This window comes from Mauremys reevesii, linkage group 3, assembly GCF_016161935.1.
Source record: "Mauremys reevesii isolate NIE-2019 linkage group 3, ASM1616193v1, whole genome shotgun sequence".
NCBI classification, from domain to species: Eukaryota; Metazoa; Chordata; order Testudines; family Geoemydidae; genus Mauremys; species Mauremys reevesii.
This window is the reverse complement of record NC_052625.1, coordinates 18,355,370-18,375,540: the sequence shown is the minus strand read 5'-3', so window position 1 is coordinate 18,375,540 and position 20,171 is coordinate 18,355,370. Positions and strand designations below refer to the sequence as shown.

The window sequence follows — 20,171 nt, the reverse complement described above, 5'->3', positions numbered from 1 at the left end:
CCTTTTGTGAAACTTCCAGTTCTTGTTTTGGGTCTTGTTTTAAATCCACCTGTCCATTTTTGTTTATTGCAAGCACCTCAATTATTTGTTCCATTTTGGGTCATTAAGAATACCAGCTCCCAATCTGTCCTTGGGAATGGGATCTAGTTCCAACACCAGTGTTGCCTCTTTTCACCCTGAGCAGCTAGTCAATTTTTAGAGCCCTGGAGCCGTTCCAGTTGGAAGCAGAAACTGATGGAGTCTTGTATTCGCTTTGAAGCAGTCTTCATTATATTCAAGGCATGTACAAAGTCCTTCTCCAAACACAGGAGGCACTAAGAACAAAAGGAGCAGTTTCTTAGCTTGCAGCCCCAAGCCTCTTTGGCCAATACCAAACCCAAAAGTGCTCTCTGTAGCTTTCCTGACCGTCACACTGTGCTCACAGGGCTCCTGCTTGGCTTTCTTGTTTTTTGCCTCTGCCTCTCTGTTCTTGTTTCTTCTTTGTGTTCCCACCCCAGTCCCACACAAAGCACAAACATCAGCAAAAGCTCCTGGGCAAGTTTACCAGTCTCCTTTTGTCTTTGTTGGGGGGCTTCTAATTAACTCACCTTGACAATTATGTTAACTGAAGGTGTGTTCCTACCCAGTCTCAGATACTTGTGAACCAAGCAGTCCCCAGTACATTTCAGCATAACAGTATGTGTGAAAGGATGGTAAGCATGTGTGAAAGGATGGCAAGCATTAACTAGTCGCGAAGGATTCATTTAGTTCTTCCTTCCATTTTGAAATATTGGTATTTTCAGTTGGCAAATGAGCATAGGATATAACCAGGTTCCTAATATTTGGCGTTTATTCAAAATTGAGATTTTTCTGCCTGAGCAGAAGCTACTAAAACTTAATACTAGCTTATACTTTGTGAAAATTTTATTTGAATCGGGGTATATCAGGATATCAACATGAAGAAAATCTAATTTTGTACAGTGCACATTATTTCAGTATCTGAGACTAACATCTATTTTCTATACTTAAAAATTGTAAATGGCACATCTGAAACCATGAAAAGGATTAAACCAGCTGTGTGTAAGCATATGCAAGACAAGTGGTTGAATGCATTCTCAGGGGCATCGGTTTTTTTGACATTTGACCTCAGACTGAAATAGAGGCTGTCTTGGTTGCTCACTCTGAAACATTATATTTTTGCATCAGACAAGACTTTGTAGAGGTGAGAGCTTTGGTTGAAGGTCTCCTTTATTTTGAGATCTCTGCAGTCTATTCTAATGAGAAACTTCTCTCTTAAATAGTTTATTTTTAAAATGAATTTCAGGATAGCTTTGCTGAGAACAAAATATATCTTCTAGCAGTGTTTTTGGTAAGATCCATGTTCATGTTGACAAATTTGAAAACTACATAAATCAAGAGTTTTTTGCAAAACTGCCACCTTATAGACCATTTACTGTCATTATCTTTATGCTGATATTTAAGAATGTGTGAAATTTAGGCTTCTAAATCCTTATTTAGGCACCTTAAGTGTCTGGATTTTCAAGTGTGGAGCACTCTTCAGTGAAGAAGTGTAGGGTGTTCAGCATGTTTGAAAATCCAGACTCTCATTTAAGGTGCCTACATAAAGACTTACGGCATGATCCAAAGCTCATTAAAGTTAGTGGAGTCTTTCTGAAACCTGATTTCAGTTAGGTTTGGATCAAGTCCTTAGTAACCTAACTTTAGGCACACTTTTTTTTAACATTGGCCTTCTCTTTTATTGCCGTATAATTACTGGTGCTATCGATGTGTAGCAAAATATCATTAACACAAGTTTTTTGAGAGAGTTTTTATTTTTAAAAATATACAGATGTAAAGTTCTTTGTGTGTCTGCATTTCTGAAGCACCTATCAATGATTGGCATATGTGGACAGACTGCCAGCAATAAAATTGCATCTTTAAAAACATCATGGATTGGAGTATTGATTTTTTCCTCTCCTCGCCATGGTGTTAAGGCCAGTCTACATGGCAAGTTGCTGCACGGCAAGCCAAGATGTGAATCTATATCACAGTAGCTTGCCATGCAATACTGTCCTGTGTGGGACACTGCTACGGCACCCTGGGAGCACCAGAGTGCAGTGTGCCGTAGCAGTGTCCACACTGGACAGTACTGCGTGGCAAGCTGGTGTGCTGTAGATTCACACCATGGTTTGCCATGCAGTAACTTGCAGTCTAGACAAGCATTTAGTTGTCAGTGTTTTTGAACCATTATTCAGGGTGGCCACTAAGGGGCATATAGTAAGCGGGTAAGAGCCCACAGTGTCCTGGGCCTCTGTAATCTATACACTCCCTATCGTCATTTTAGAGGGGGAACCCATGTATTCTGCAATACTTGCTAAGTATCTGAAAAAAATATCAACCCCAAGTGTCTACTATACTCACATGGAACTAGATAATTCAAATGTTTTTGAACAAAACATCTTTATCTGTTTATGGTATTCATTCTAGGGCTATCTTTAATTTTAATATCAATCCAAGAACATGCATTCCAGTGTATTTCCATGGATTTATGTCAGAGCTTAGAATTCCCTGCAGCATTACATCTTACTAGTAAGACCTGTTTAATAGTTGCCTCTGGAATTTAACAAAACAGCTGCTTGGATGAATGAGGAAACATTTAGTAGTAATGTCTTTCTGTTAAGAAATACTTGAAATTGGAACTCTTATTAAAAAAAAATGCTATTCTCAATGGCATATGAAAATAGAAATGAATTGTTACTTTTTTTCTTTACCAGCAGACTGCCTTTTCAAGATATCAATTTAAAATGCCAATATCTCTATATGTGGAAATGCATCTCCTGCAACCTCAGAGTAGCAATTTGCAAATGATAGGTGGTACCTTTTCTGTGATGACTAGTAGTTAGTGGAGTCAGTTAAAGTTCATAGGGTTGGCATCGGCTGTACCACCTCTCTTCACATGACATTCCTACTCTTCACCAGTTTTCGATGCCTTTTGATGACAGTTGTATCAGAAAATTGATTTTACCTAGTCCAGATTATTTCAAAAGAAAAACATTTGATTCTACTGTTAAACCTAAAAAGCAGAAAATGTGGGTTATGTAGATCTTCACTTCAGCTATCTAAGGAAATCTGGAACAACAAAGGTTATCTCTCCAGTGTGTGAGGTTAGAAGAATGCTGGCTCCAACCAGTGCTCAAGGATACTCAGATCAATCCACTGAGGTACAGGCAGACTCTGCTTCAACTAATGTAAATAAAGTTAATTTCTGCCTTACTGTTTCAGTTAGCTGTGGCCCAGCTTACTATTGTGGACCTTGGGCCTACCTGCAATAGCAGTGCTTGGAGCTGGATATTGCTCGCTTGTCCTTAGTTCAGTCAGCAGGCTGACTGGCAGCTACTACCCCCAGGAATCTTCATAGCTCCGAGTATCTTTTCCTCTGTCTCTGAATGGCCCATGATTTATACTTTATCTGCAGATTTATGTTCTATGTGGTTGAAATGGATGACCTTTCTGAGTTAACTTCTAGGGATCTAACAAACAGCTGGCAAAGATTCCATTCAGACTCTCCCACTTAAAGGAAGTCAAAAATGAACCTTACAGGAGGGGGCAGATATCTACCAGGTATATAGAGAGGGTTTTTTTATAGGAAGGAGCACAATGGTGATAGGTGAGAACCAGAAATACTTGTATATCTGTGGAGGAAGTCCAGGTGAACGAATCGAGCCACATGGTTCCAGGAAGAATGGAGAAGAATATGCCTTCATCAAAAGAATGAATAAGAATATGAATAAGAGTAGCAGCTCAACTTTGGAAAGAGTGGTTTCGTTTCTACTGCTTGTGCAAAACAGGGTACACCACTGAAAATCTGATATGAAATCTGTTTGATACCTAGTTCTGTGACATTTTTTTTTATGTAAATAGTACAAATATGAAGTTAAACTGCTGAGCAGAGAATACTGTAACAAGCAGATGGCACCAAGAATTAAAGACAGACATGAAAATAGACAAAAATACACTTGATCTAGAACAAGTCTTACACTCTGCATTTTTTTACCCTTCTGTTTATTTTTAAAAAAGAGGCTTTGTTTAAAAATATTTTTTTAGAATGTGAAAACATTTCCTAGACAAGAACAAATGGATATAAACTGGCCATCAGGAAGTTTAGACTTGAAATTAGACGAAGGTTTCTAACTGTCAGAGGAATGCAGTTCTGGAACAGCCTTCCCAGGGGAGTAGTGGGAGCAAAAGACATATCTGGCTTCAAGACTAAGCTTGATAAGTTTATGGAGGGGATGGTATGATAGGATAGCCTAATTTTGGCAATTAATTGATCTTTGATTATTAGCGGTAAATTTGCCCAATGGCCTGTGACGGGATGTTAGATGGGGTGGGATCTGAGTTACTACAGAGAATTCTTTCCTGGGTGTCTGGCTGGTGAGTCTTGCTCACATGCTCAGGGTTTAGCTGATGGCCATATTTGAGGTCGGGAAGAAATTTTCCTCCAGGGCAGATTGGCAGAGGCCCTGGGGGTTTTTCGCCTTCACGGGTCACTTGCTGGAGGATTCTCAACACCTTGAGGTCTTTAAACCATGATTCGAGGACTTCAGTAGCTCAGACATAGGTTAGGGGTTTATTACAGGAGTGGGTGCGTGAGATTCTATGCCCTGCATTGTGCAGGAGGTCAGACTAGACTATCATAATGGTCCCTTCTGACCTTAAAGTCTGTGACTCTATCTGTGATAATTCATGAAGATTAAATATACCATTGGAATTTTCTATCACAATGTTTAGAACACTGTTTTTTAATTTTCTGTATGCAGTGTTGTATCTGTGTTGGTCCCAAGATAGAGACAGGGTGAGAGGGAATATCTTTTTTTTTTTTTTGTCCAACTTCTTTTGGTGAGAGAAACAAACTTTCAAGCTTACAGAGTTCTTCTTCCGGTCTGGGAAATGTACTAAGGGCTTGTCTACAATTAAAACGCAGCAGTGGCAGCTTACACCACTGTTGTACTTCAGTGAAGATACTACCTACGCCAACAGGAGGAATTCTCACATAGGCGTAGTTACTCTACCTCCCCGAGATATCTGTCTACATGAGGGTTAGGTCAGTTTAACTGCATTGCTCAGGTGTGGATTTTTCATGCCTAATTTCCTAGTGTAGACCAGGCCTCAGTGTCACAGCTAAATACAGGTTATTTATCATAAGTAGTTAACACACATTTCAAGGCACCATTCATATTTCAAGTGGCCTGTTAACACTTCTCCAGGCATAGTTGGCCTGTGGTGGTGGAAATACATTAGATTTATAGCTTATTACAACAAACCTATAACCCACTAACTTCACCCCATTCCCCTTCTTTCCCCCCACCCATCCCGTCTATGCTTGGAGAGGTATTAACAGGCCAGTTCACCTTGAATGGTCCCCTGAACTGTATTAGCTACTTACGCTAAACAATCTGTTCCACTTTCTATTTAGCTGTGAAGAGTACATTTCCCAGACCTGAAGAAGAGCTCTGTGTAAGCTGGATAGCTTGTCTCGCTCATCAACAGAAGTTGGTCCAATAAAAGCTATTACCTCACCCACCTTTGAATTTTCTGGCAGTTTAAGCATTTTTTGTTAAATATGAGCATGTGGAACAGAATGTTTTTATTTTTAAAAAACACTTTGCTGAGACATGCAGTGTATAATTAACCTATGAACTTGCTGCAGGATATTATTGATGCAAATAGCTTAGTAATTAAAATGATTAGACACTTATATGAATAAGAATAGCATGTGCAGTTACGCTAACTGGGAATGGCAGTTAAGAGTTTTATGCTTAAGGGCATAGGCTGATCAACAGTTAGGATAATGAAGAAATTTCTCCACTCATATGGATTAGTGTTGCTTATTTGCCATGAACAAGTATGTCATCCTCCCCATGTTTTCCTCTGAAGAATCCAGTATAAGCCGATGCCAAACTAGACTGAATGCTGGTTTGGTTCTGATATAGCAATTACCGTAATGTATTCAACATGGCACTTTAATCTATCTGCATTTATTAATCACATTTTTCAAAATATAGCTTGAAAAGTTTTTCAGTTTAGGTTATAATCCCTTTGCTTCACAACTTCAAGATAATTGTTTTGGAACTGAGATTGTAGGAGCTATTTCTGGTACTATTCTTATTGTCCAGCATCTGTAATTTAACCTGAATCCCAGTTGAGCTGAAATTTACCATACAAACAAACAACCCATATAGAAAAGGAAGTGGTATTGAACCTGTATAGAAAAGGGCTCTACACTCAGTAATAATAAAAACATTTTTCAGAATGCTTCCAGGAAGGATGTTCCTGCTACTCCAGGGATCGACAACCTTTGGCACGCGGCCCGTCAGGGCAAGCCCCAGTGGGCCAGGCCTGTTTGTTTACCTGCCATGTCCACAGGTTCGTTCGATCAGAGCTCCCACTGGCCGCAGTTCGCCGCGCCAGGCCAATGGGGGTTGTGGGATGGGGCGACCAGCACATCCTTCGGCCCGCGCCGCTTCCCGCAGCCCCCATTGGCCAGTGAGAGCCGCAATCGGCCGAACCGGTGGACACAGCAGGTAGACAAACCGGCCTGGCCCGCCAGGGGCTTGCCCTAATGGGCCATGTGCCAAAGGTTGCTGATCCCTGTGCTACTCATTTTTTTTCCCATCACAGGTTCATGGTATGTATAAACTGTCCAAGAGAAAAACAGATTCTGGTTGCTCTCAGTAAATTTTTGGATCATATTTCCTTTGACAATGAGTTCAATCCCTTTATTTGATTATGGAAAGCAGACATCTTTTTTTATGCAGGATATCCCAAGGTACCCATCAGACATCTTGCTGGCTGAAGTTGTTTAGCTGTTTCACACAATTGTTGTACATTGGGTGAAATGCTTCATTTAGCATCATCTGATAGAATTTCCTTTTAGTTTTTTTTCTCTTTCCCTGTTTAAAAAAATTTTTTTTTTTTTTTTTGCTTTACCATTTTTGTTTCCTAAACTGGGAATTTCCCCCAGTAAAGGGCATGCCCGGTTCACCCGGGTTTAAGAGGTGCCTCACTTTCTGATAATGGGTGGGCATTCCCGCTGCATCCATTCCAGAGAAGTATACCTTCTGTCATGAGCTAAACACCAGATCCTGAAAAAAAGGGAACTGAAACTAAAGCTGCTCCTCATGGAGGGAGCTTTGCAGCCTACATCTGACCCGCAACATGAGTCTTTTTTGCAGCATTCCCTCTCCAGGCCAGTGTACCGAGGAAGAAGTCCTCAGACTCTCCAGGCAAGACCTCTAAAAAGAGAGCTTCAAGCCCTTGTGGTGATTCCTGAACCAGCCAGAGGAGGTTAGGTCTCTTCTATACCAGTTGCACCGAAGGCATCTAAGCACAGTACCCACAGATTGCCAGGGTCTGTGAGACAGATACCACTAGTATGTCCAAGAACCCCTGAGGGACAGATTTGCTTTACACCTTTCCTCCATTCCATCTGTATGTGTTCATCAATCCGACTCAAGATTTGGCTACTTCATGGGTCCAACACAGAGAGAGCACCTGCTCCGAGGAGGTACAGGAAGTGTTACTATACAGTAGGAAATTGGCTACCCATCGTACTTACGTACAAAAGTGGACCAGGTTTTAGGTTTGATGCAATTCCAGGCACGTAGCTCTCAAGAAGACAGGGCTATCCTTCAGTTTGCTCAAAGTACACCTAGCGGCCATAGCAACTTTCCCATCAACAAGTAGAGGGAATACTCAGTTTTCTCACACCCGACTACAAAGAAGTTCCTCAAGGGTATAATGAACCTATTTCCCCCACCTACATGCCCCCCTTCAACATGGACCTAAAGCTAGTTTTAAAGAGCCTGGCTAGACTACTGTTTGAACGTATGGCCACGTTCGCTTACACATCTGTCAATGAAGACATTTCTGGTGGCTATGACCTTGGTGAGGAGAATAGGGGAAATAGTAGCACTTATGGCGCACACACCCCTTTTATAGTCTTCTTTCACAACAAGGTTACTCTCAGGCCACTCCCAAAGTTTATTCCTAAAGTGTACTCATCTTTTCACATGAACCAGCCAATTCAGCTCCCAACCTTTTATCCTAAGCCTCATCATGGTAACAGCTAGGCCATCTTGCACATGCTAGACTCCAGGAGAGTCCTGGCCTTCTACCTGGACAGGACAAAGACTTTTAGGAAATGTCCTAAGCACATTCTTTCCATGATTGAAATGTCTAAAGGCACAGCAGTATCGTCTCAGAGACTCTTCGAATAGGTCTGAAACTGTATTAAGCGCTGTTATCATGTTTGCAATGCAGTGCCTTCATCTGGAATTCACACACACTCCACGAGGTCTGTTTCCTTCTCTGTCGCTTTCGTAAGGAATGGCTCCATCTCAGAAATCTGCAGGGCAGCCACCTGGGCATCTTTACATAGCTTCACAGAACACTATGTGATTAATGGGGACTCTACTTCCGATGCTAGTTTTGGCTCTGCAGTATTATTATCCATAACAGACTCAACTCCAAAGCCCCAACCTTTCATTAGGGATACTGCTCAGGAGTCATCTACAGTGGAGTACCCATAGGGACACTACTCAAAGAAGAGGAGGAAGTTGCTCACCTTGTACAGTAACAATGGTTCTTTGAGATGTGTCCCTCTATGGGTGTTCCACAATTCGCCCTCCTTCACTCTACTTCAGAGTTCTTGTCAGGGAGTCTGCGGTAGAGAAGTAATGGGGTGGTTTGCCCGTGCCATGCTAATTAGCCTCGAGATGGAGCATGAGAAGGGGAAAGCGCATGTGTGGGCCGAACGGACAAGGCTACTGAAGATCTCCAATCAGAAGCACAGGGATGCACATCTACAGTGGAGCACCCATAGGAGGACACATCTTGATGAACCATTGTTACTGCACAAGGTAACTTCCTCTTCTCATTTCTAGGCCCTCTTAGAGGATGACTGCACTGAAACCACAATTTCAAAGAAACTAGACTGTTTGGAGTGATTTTTACCCTTTAGTACATCTCCTATCAGAAGATCTTGGGATGCTTCACTGGAACAAGGCAAACTGGTGGAATGACCATTCCTGTCTTTCTTCATTTGTGACTTAGTTCTACACTTGATTATGTCACTATAACTATCCTGCTACAGTAACTGATGACTATCCCATCTCCATAATTATGCTGATATTCTGGATCAGACTATTTGCAATTTTGCCCTACGTTCTTGGGGGGAGATGGGAGACGTTGTGTAGACAACTTTCTGTCTTGAGATTTCAGTATATGTTCAATTTAAATATATCAGTTTCTCTCACCAATTACAGTACATATTTTAGGGAGCATGGGATATGACACTAGTTAGTTGTGTTGCATTCGATATTTTCCTGCAATTATAAAATAATTATGCTATTGTAATAATTGCTGCTTGTGGTAGTTGGTTCACTGATGTTCACACACCTATTTACAGCCTGGCTAGGCAGTCTCTTCCTTATTTTTCACTTCTGTCTTAGACTTGCTCTTTGAAGGAGAACTCACTCAAGCATTTAACTTTCCAAGAAGGGGGATTTATTGCAACTATTACAGATAAGTAATTGCCTTTTCTCCAGAAAGAAACTGTTCTCTCAAGATACAGGTTGCAGTAGATCCACACTTTCCAGTCTTTCACAGAGTTTGAGTAACGTGTGTATTGGTTAATGCTTTGCGGTTTTTAATTGAAAAAGAAACTGAAAATTATGGACCTTAACGGTTGTTGAAGCCCTTCTTTAGAAGTGAAATGTGCCACTTCCTGGGCTTGGAAAACTCCATAAAAACCCTTGGAGAGTTCTGGCTTGGTTTAGTCTGGGAGCACGGATTTAAGCATGGGGATTTACTACCACTTACATTTCTGGCGAGCAATTATATGCAAGTAATTACCTCTTTTCCCTTGACTGTACTTTTTAATTTGTGTTATACAGGAGGTCATATTAGTTAATTATTATGGTCTCTTTTTGGCTCTAAAATCTGTGAATTTCTCTTCCATTGAAATACAGTATATTGTATTTCATTGGTGTGCTGCCCATTTTTCCTTACAAAAGCTCCACGATAATCTTCTCTGCTAAGAAATTTTGAAACAAGTCACAAGCATGAATGATAATTTTTTACTTTTAAAATAGTTTTCCCCTTCAGTCTTAGAAGGTCTATCTTGATGCTACAACTTATAACTTAGAAAGTATGATTTTGTGGAGGAGAGAGAAATGGTTAGGTGGTGTCTGTATCTGCCAGAATTTTAAGAAAGTAAATGTGCTCAGATAGATTAAGTGTTTCTTTGCACATTTTCTTCCCACCTTTAAGTGGACTTTTATAATACAACTGTTTTACTTTCACCCCTTCCCCTCTCTAAAAACTGTGCCTAACCTCTGTCACTTTAAGGTACATTTTTTGTTTTTTAAAGAAAGGTAAAAGGCATGAGTTGTTTCCCTGACATTTTTTCCTTAACTTTTCTTATTCAAATATTTTTAATTTAAAATTTCTTATCACCCTTTCTGTCTGTATATTTGTTCTGGAGTTTCGAGGTTGTATTTACACTTTCCACAGTTCCTTTTTCTGTACCTTTTTTCCCCCCATTGATTTAAAATCCCAGTTCTTGTATTTAGCCCTTTACCTGTAGCTCAGCATATTTTAGTGTTGCCAGTCTTCATATGCAGTGGTTTCTTATGGGATTTTCTCTTGTGCTTTGTCAAGTATTTTATTTGGCTTTGAGGAATTTTACAGTTTGAGTCAAGAATAGGGTGTGCGCTTGTAACAAAAAGTATATGAGCATACGAGTCAGTTTGTGTAAAATGTTTAAATGGATGTTCTTTCACATTTATTTTTTCATTCTGGGGTGCCCCTTTCAGCACTTCAGATAAGGTTGAGCTGAGCTTTGTTTGGAGTCAATTATTCAAAGTGCTGTAGATACATTCTCAGATTGGCCTGAAAGTTGCTATGGCAGTTGAAGTCCTGGGATAGAGTTAGTGTTACAGATTTGGAGTCAGTTGGTCAAGGGGTTCCCAAAATACAGCACCCCCTCCTCCCCTCCAGGCTTATTTTTAAACTGTGCTGGTTCTTATAACACTTCATTGCCCATAGATGATGGGGAGGGGCGTGTGGTTGGAACTATAGGCAGGAGCTAAATAAAATATGTATTGCTGTCTGCCCCGAGCTCAACTAGTGGCTGGCATTCCAAATAATTGATATATTGGTATATACAACATAGTTATTTTCTCTGAAAACCTTGCTAGAAGCAAAAAGCTAGGGCTAGTCTATGCTACCGCGCTCCATCAATGCAGCTGCACCGCTGTAGCGCGTCTGGTGAAAATGCACTATGCTGACGCTCTCCCATTGGCATAATTACTCCACCTCAATGAGAGGTGGAAGCTATGTTGGCAGGAAAGCATCTCCTGCCAACATAGCACGATATGGACAGTGCTTTAAGTCTATGTACCTTGCATTGCTTTTTCACACCCCTGAGCAACATAAATGGCAATGTAGACAAGCCCACTGTGAACAAAATCTTTGATATACTGATAATGGAGTGGGAACATACAGTCATACCTTATCTGTGTATTTTATCAGAGGAATTGTTTTCTGTAACTTGGCCAGTTGCCAGGAGTATTTTGCTTCCCCTTCCTAATCTGTTAAGCACTTTCTGCATAAGGGTTAGCATAAAGTGATCCAGGCTATTTGTGAGGTCCAGAAGGGTTTCAGTGTAGCTCTGCCAGCATTGTTTGCACTGTAGAGCTGATGAATAACGTGGTCTTGGCACTACTGTGAGGTGCTTTACTGTGCACGCACACACCCTAGATAGTGTTCATTCTAAGCAGAAGATCATGGGCAAGGGGGAATGCAGCATGTTAACAATCCAAAGCGTAATTAAATGAACTGGTGCTCAGAGCTGCTTTATTTATCTTGTATCTCTTGCCAGCTCCATGTGCAGGCAGCTCAGGAAGCAATATTCAGCATAGACAAGTACATAGATGCTACAGTGGGTGTTTAGCATGCTTTGGCAGCCCTGGAGGCAGATCAGAACTGTAACTGACAGCAGGGAGGAAATTCTGTTCTTGAAGAGCCTGCCTTTTTCCCCCGTCTCCATAGTTGCAAGCAGTTATCCAGATTTACTGCTGCAGAACTTCACAATAAACTGTTAAACAGAGAAAAAAAATCTTTGGTAAAATTCAATCTAGCCAAGTTGGTAGGGACACCAGGTTGCCTCTCTGGACCTTGTTCTTTCCCCCCACCTTGGCTCGGAGGTGCGGCAGCTCTGTCTGCCCCAGCTACTACTTTCCTCTTCCAACACTTGTATTGCTGCTGATGTTGTGATGCCCCTGGCTAAGTTGTCTGTTAAGATTTAAACTGGGATCCCTGGCTCCAAGAGTGTGGGTCTTTACTCCCTGAGCAAAAGGACCGTATCTCTTGGGTTGGAGGTAGTAGTAGACTCAAATCTCTACAGCTGGTCCAACCAGTCAGGACACAGAGCTACACTCCTGGTCAAAGAAGCATGTCCTGAGTTTCATATGTGCACAGCAGTTCAAATCCCCGTACAGGTGTCCACTTGTAATGATGATGCTGGTTGGATTGTCTTTATGGATTGAACCCAAGACCTCAATCTAAAAGCATGAGCTTGTGCTAAAGGAAACCAGAAATTAGCAGACTCATAAGTCCTTTATATGGTCCAGCCTCTAGATGGGACAAAGAGCCATATTTATTGTGGGTTACGCTGACAGGGCCGACAGGCTGGTAGATTGGAAGTTTTGCCTATTCTGCACACAGGGAGAAACCATATCTGTATGGCTTCAGAAGGAAGCTGTAGTGTGCCTAACTTGGGGAAAGGGAAATCATACATCTCAAAATTCTGCATAAAAAAAGAAGAGCTCAGTAAGGTAGGTAGATCATTTTGGCAGAATGAAGCATTTTGCATTATGACAAAACTGTGAGATCCCTGAGCTCTTTGCCAAGAGACAAGAACAAGGCATGCTAGTGACAGAAGCGCTATCACAGAAGCAGCCAAAAACCCTTTTCTCTCCATTTCCACTCCTGTCCAAAGAAGGGAAAATATGTGGATGTCCTTAGGAGCTCCCTACTGTTTGAGAAAGCAGTTATCCTTGAGACTGGGCAACATGACAGTAGACACGTTCTGCCCCTACCAAATAGAGCAGATACCACGTTTGAGGTACCACCATTGATATAAAAGTGATAACTTTAAGAGGAACATATCAGGCATACCACTATCCTACAATCAGCTTGGAAGAATAGGATTTCAAGGCATTCGGATATAAAAAGTATTGAGGACAGCATCACTAGTGCAGCCATCTTTGATTCATAGTGCACCTCCACCAAGACCTCAGTCTGCTTCTGGTCACTTTTATTTGCTGTATTTTGATTAATTACTGAATAAAGATCAATCTTTTTCTCCATCAAGGTACCATTTTTAAAAACAATGATTGGACAGACAGATCGCAGAATTGGATGTTTGCTCTGCAAGCCACAGTTCTATATTTTCTACAACAAAGCAACATTGATCACAAATCAATCTTTTATTTCCAAAGACAACCCCAATTTTCTGTCAGTCTCAAGAGATCATATTCTCATCATTCAGTCCTAAAGCTTTTCCCTGTAAGGAAAGGACATGCCATGCAATGGCTGTCAGAAAGGCACTTACAGTTTTTGGATGTTTTAAATAAATTTGTCTGTTTCATGAGTCTAAAGTGATCTTTGTTTTAAGTCATTCTGTTCTTAAAGACAAGAAGGTATCAAAATCTATGACAGTGGTCCCCAACCTTTTTGGCTGGCAGGCACCAGCCGAAGGACCACTGTGGCGGTGGAGCACCCGCCGAAATGCCGCCGAATTTCGGCGGCGACGCCTCTCGATGACGCCGCTTGCTGTCAACAAGCGACATCATCGAGAGGCGTCACTTCCAAATTTTGGCGGGGATGACGTCGCTTGTCAACGGCAAGCGGTGTCATCGAGGGGCGTCCGCGCTGAAATTCGGCGGCATTTCGGAGGGTGATCTCCCAGGGGCCAGGACGCGGGCACATTAAGATGCTGGGCACCGTGTTGGGGACCACTGATCTATGATCTCAGAATGGGTCAGATGGAGCAAATCTGAGGTACAGAAAGCAAGGAGAATGCCATCTCCTGCTATTGTATGTTTGCTGAACACAGCCATGATATGGGGATCGGTCCTGCTTTGAGCAGGGAGTTGGTCTAGATGACCTCCTGAGGTCCCTTCCAACCCTGATGTTCTATGAGGAAATATGTAGGGTAACCTGCACATTTTAATGAAATTCTGTAGGTTGTGTCTACACTACAGCCTATGTTGGCATAACTGAAGTTGCACAGGGGTGTTAAAAAAACACCCCTCTGAGCAACATTAAGTTACACCGACATAAGCACCTGTGTGCACAGTGCTATGTTGGCAGGAGAGCATCTCCTGTTGACATCACCTCCGGAAGCAGCAGAAGCTGTTTTATTATGTCAACAGGAGAGCTCTCTCCCATCGGCATAGAACATCTTCACTAGACGCACTGCAATAGTGCAGCTGCATTAGTACACCTGCACCGTTGCAGCACTGTACATATAGATGTGGCCTAAGATACGTGTGCAATTATGATGTTCTGGTGTGCAATCCAAAACAGTGAGTGTCTCTGTCATCCCTGCTCTTCAACCTGGGGAGCCTCACCATGCTTTGCTGCGGTAGCTCACAGCATGGGCTTCTCACAAGCAGCATGCAGGTCTCGTCCTGAGTGTCTGTGTATAGCCACGGCCCTGGTCCAGCAACTCGACCACAGCAGCCAGTTAGCAAACACCAGCCACACTCTGGCTTCCAGCAGCTTTGGTTACTACTTGCAGGGTGACCTCAACACACTCCCAGTCCTGGCTCCCCCCCCCCCCCCCAAAAAAAAAAAAAAGTGTGTTCCGCACTATCCACTCTTCTCCAGATATATTAGATCTGTATGCAACAGTTTGCTACCATAAATTGAGCTACCAACACAATTCAGTTTAAAGACAACACTGGATTAGTTTTAATTAAAGAATAAAATAAGTTTATTTAACTACAAAGAGATTTTAAGTGAGTACAAGTATAAGGCATTACAGGCAGAAATGGTTAAAAGAAAAATAAAGATAAAACACTTTCTAAACTTAACAAACTAGACTTGTTTCAAGGTGCAGTTGTTGCCACATGCTTCCAGCAACAGGGCTGACCAAATTTCAGTCAGGGTCTGCTCCCAAAGTTCATAGGCTGTTTCTTTTGTTGTCTTAGATGGAAAAGGGAGAGAGAACTTGTGTTTTTGCCTCTTGCTTTTGTAGTTTAGTCACCCTTTGAAATTGCATTTTCCTGAAGGTTACCCCGTGATAAATTTCATTCCCACTGTGAGCAGGGAGACAGTCATTGTGAAAGAGGTTTCATGCTGTGCTTTGCTAAAATGCAGGTTTGCCTTGTTTCTCTCTCTTGCTGTCTCAAGGACCTTGTTTACTACTTATATGTCAATTGATGTAAACACACATTCCTTTTAGACCTGCTTGACTTGTCCTGCCTAATAGGGGCTACATGGGTTTGACTGTGTGCTACCAACATCATTCAGGAGGAATTCATAACTTTACATATAAGGTTGCTACACACAGTTCATCATGATATTATTGACCAGCGTGTTGTTAGCTTTCAAATGATACTTCACAAGGCATATGTTGTACAAAGATTATTACAGTAGTGTATACGGTGTGAATACAGAGAGCGTTGGCCTGTTAAACCCAGGGTTGTGAGTTTAATCCTTGAAGGAGCCGCTTGGGATCTGGCACAAAAATCTGTCTGGGGATTTGTCTTGTTTTGAGCAGGGGGTTGGACTAGATGACCTCCTTAGGTCCCTTCCAAGCCTGATATTCTATGATTCTAGATACAGTGGTACATTCAATCACAGTAATTTTCTGCCAATTTTCCACCAGCTTCCTGCACAATGAGCAGAGCACTTGGTGGTATTTCCAATAAACTAACTTTTTAAAGGAAGAACACATAACTGTTCCTGTTATAGTAACATGATGGCATTTAAAAAAAAGTTCAGATTGACAACTCTTGTGAGGAATATTTATGCAGAATATGTTGTTGAAAAATCTCAGCTAGCATCAAATGTCAAATACTGCATAAAGTGAGTTTTTAAATTTTGGATGTAGCTAATTTAATCAAAGGAAATATTTGTACAAAAGGTCTGTTGTTTTTATTTATTTTATTAAAGCTATTTCTATGACAATCACCATAGTATCTGAAGAGCTGTTACCAAGGTCTGTCTGTCTCTCTAATAACACTGTTTTAAATTTGATCATGATTGTGATAAAGTGGGCTCTGTACCTATGTAGGTTATTCTGTTCTTCTACTGACAGGCTGGTGGATGGGAAAGGTTCTGGTTTTGAGGTTGATAAAGAAATTTTACTCTGAGTCTTTTAAAAGTCTATTGCAAGATTTTAGGTGGCAAAATTGCAGTGGCTTTCCTGTGGCCATCAATTTTTTTAACTTTCTATGGTGAAAACACCAATCAGATTTCCAGTATGGTAGTAAAATATAACCAATATGTTTTTTTGGCATAACAAAGTAGCACTACTACTTTCTGTTTTACATAAACTAATAAAAGCATAATTGCCTTTCTTTAAATATTACCATTAATGCTTAGTTTAATGATAAGTCTAATAGTTTACTACTACTTATTAAAAATCATTCATGATTTTTTCAGCTGTTTAAGGATTAACTATAAATGAAAGAAATGACTGTGCTTTCAAATGGAACCAGTGAACACCCTGCTGAAACCCCCTCCTCAAAGGTTCCTTGGTGTCAAATGCTGATTGGGAATGCATCAGGCAGGCCCAGGCTGGGGATTTCAGAGCTAGGAAGCTGCACAGGCAGCTGCAGTCATTGGTGCCAGAACACACCATGTGACCATAAATAAGAATTAGCTTAACATTATCAATCCTTCAAAATCTTGAGTCAGCATACAGTAGTTATAGTTAATCACAAGGTTGTATGCTATGGCTGGTGCAGGGGAAAAAATTGGTAAGTGGCTTTGGGTAGCTTACCATAAAATTACTTTTTTGAAAAGCTTTTATGGTAAGCTTTTCAATATAAAAAGTGTCTGTGATCATGGCTGTAGTATATAAGCTTTGCAGAGATGTGTAACAATTGTGATACTGGAAGAGAAATATTGAATTAAATACATCAGAGCAAACATAATTAAGTAGCAAATTTGTATAGTGAAATCTTTCTGAAAGCAGTTTTTTTATTCCCCTTTAGTTGACGCAGATGAGATTAAACGGCTAGGAAAGAGATTTAAGAAGCTTGATTTAGACAACTCTGGTTCTTTGAGTGTGGAAGAGTTCATGTCTTTGCCTGAGTTACAACAGAACCCATTAGTACAGCGAGTAATAGATATATTTGATACAGATGGGAATGGAGAAGTGGACTTCAAAGGTAAGATACAGTGCTGTATAATACATGATGTTGGCATTTTCTTAGAAGATCTAACTCTTGGAAACTGTTAATTTCAGCTCTGATGTAAAAAAAAATAGAATAAATATTGTAAGAACAAAATAAAGTGTGAAATCCACTTAGAGGTTTAAGGTTGAAACACGCTTATAAAGATACTTTTTATATATTAGAAATAGATACTAACAATTCCTGTGAATGTGTATATAAAATAGACTTAAATTTATTTATTCCCTAATGCATAACCCAATATAACAATTTCTGTTGGTTTAACTGTTTTGTTTAGTAATCTTTCTTACTATTCATATTCTTAACTTCGCTTTCATCCTTGATATCCATTTAAGAGTATATTAGGGAAACAATATTAATCTAGGCATTCTAAAAACTATTTTCCTCATTAACATGAAAAAGACATGATGGGTGGGAGAGAATTGCAAGTGTGTGGGTTCAGATTTACTTAACTAAATTTTTAAGAGACACATGGAACTAGCTGTAGCAATCTCAGAACCATTAGCAAGAGTCATGGAAGATGGGCAAGATCCCAGAGGACTGGAGAGGGGCAAACAAAGAGGACTCGAGCAATTATAGACGAGCAAACGAGGGAAATAGTCTTGATGAAATTACTATAAAGTGATTGCAGAGCTGGTTGAAAAAACATACTCAACAGGTGGTTATCAATGGTTTGCTGTCAAAGTAGGAGGGAATATGTAGTGGGATTTCTGAAGGGGGTCAGTCCAGGATTTGAAACTATTCCATATTTTCATTAATAACTTGGAGTGGAGAATATGCTTATAAGCCTTTCAGATGACAGCAATCCAGGAGGGGTTGCAAGTACTTTTGGAGGACTGGATTGGAATTCAAAAAGACCATGATAAGTTGGAGAATTGGTCTGAATTCAACAAGATAAAATTCAATAAAGATCAAGTGCAAAGTACTTCACTTAGGAAGCAAAAATCAAATGCACATGTACAAATGGGAAATAACTGGGTAGGTGGTAGTACTGCTGAAAAGGATCTGGGCATTATAGTGCATCACAAATTGAGGTGATGCTGTTGCAAAAAAAGGCTAATAGCATTCTGGGGTGTGTTAACAGGAGTGTTGTATGTAAGACATGGCAGGTAATTTGTCTCAGTCTACTCAGCACTGGTGAGGCCTCAGCTGGAGTGCTGTGTCCAGTCCAGTTCTGGGCTCCACATTTCAGGAAAAATGTGGGCAAATTGGAGGGAGTCCAGAAGAGAGCATCAAAAATGAAGAAAGGTCAGGTTTTCTAAGCCTGTGAGGAAAGGTTACAAAACTGGGGACATTGAGTCTTGAGAAAAGACTGAGGAAGGACCTGATAAGCCTTCGGATACATTAAGGGTTGTTATAAGGAGGAATGCGATCGATTGCCGTCCATGTCCACTGAAGGTAGGACAAGAAGTCATGGGCTAAAACCTGTGGCAAGGGAGATTTAGGTTAGATACTAGAAAAAAACTTTCTAACTGTAAGGGTAGTTAAGTTCTGGAATAGGCTTCTAAGGAGCTATGGAATCCCCATTATTGGAGGTTTTTAAGAACATGTTGGACAAACACCTGTCATGCATGATTGAGGTCCTGCCTCAGTGCAGGTGGCTGGACTTGATGACTTCTCATGGTCCCTTCTAGCCCTACATTCATTTCTGTGATTCTATAAATATTTGGATCTAAATAGTTCATTTTTAATGAGAAATAAGTTCCAACTTTTATAGCCTCTTAATAGGATTTTTTTCTTGGAATATTTCCTCAAGATTAAGGTATTACACAATTACTAAGATTAAGACTCTGTCGTGGGTATTTTTAGTAAAAGTCAGGGACAGGTTGTGGGCAATAAACAAAAATTCACGGAAGCCGCAACCTGCCTCTGACTTTTACTAAAAAATACCCTTTGGAGGGGACAAAGAGCACTGCCGGGGCTTGCAGCTGCTCCAGCCCTGCCACTGTTCCAGCCGCCAGGGGGTTGACCTGGACCAGGATCAGGGCCATCACTCCAGCAGGCCTGGGACCACTGGCAAGCTGTTCCAGGGGCCCCTGCTCTGGGGCTGGGTGCTGCTCCGGCAGCCCCGGGCTGATGTCCCGGCCAGCTGCTTCAGTCCTGTCCCCAAAGAAGTCACGGAAGTTCCATAAAATAATGGAATCTGTGATCTTTGTGACAGACTCTCTTTTGTGTACATTACATCAGTACTAGACCAGGTTTCTTAGACTGGTGTAGGAATCTTTCCAGGATAATTTGCAACACTTTTGGGTTCCATACAACATTCTCTTCTGTGACTAAAATACCTTGTATGTGATATTTTTCTATGACAGTTTGTTTAGATTGAAAATCGTTTTTCTCTGTAAATTACAGAGATTACAGAAGTACTGTATTTCTATTTAATAGTCCTTCTTACCTGTAGTTTGCCACTTTTTCAAACAAAAAAGAGAGAATGCTGATATGACTAAAAGCAAAATAAGCTTCAATTGAATTCCAAAGTAAGTGTTAGAGAGCTACATCATTAAAAATGTTGCTCATTTAGAGGGTCAGGGGCTGAGTTATTCCCAGGGCCGCCCAGAGGATTCCGGGGGCCTGGGGTCTTTGGCAGTGGGGGTCCCTTCCGTTCCGGGACCCGCCGCCGAAGTGCCCCAAAGACCCGCGGCAGGGGCCCCCCCGCTGCCGAATTACCGCCGAAGTGGGACCCGCCGCCGAAGTGCA

At 41.1% G+C, this 20,171-nt stretch overlaps 1 protein-coding gene across 1 annotated transcript in view; it reads left to right on the top strand.

The window, feature by feature from the left end:
* DNAAF10 (dynein axonemal assembly factor 10) overlaps positions 1–20,171 on the top strand; it is a 117,330-nt gene that overhangs the window by 59,116 nt on the left and 38,043 nt on the right. The window contains exon 3 of the mRNA XM_039529041.1: positions 17,274–17,450. Coding sequence (XP_039384975.1) covers positions 17,274–17,450 — 177 coding nt within the window. The remainder of the gene's footprint in view (positions 1–17,273; positions 17,451–20,171) is intronic.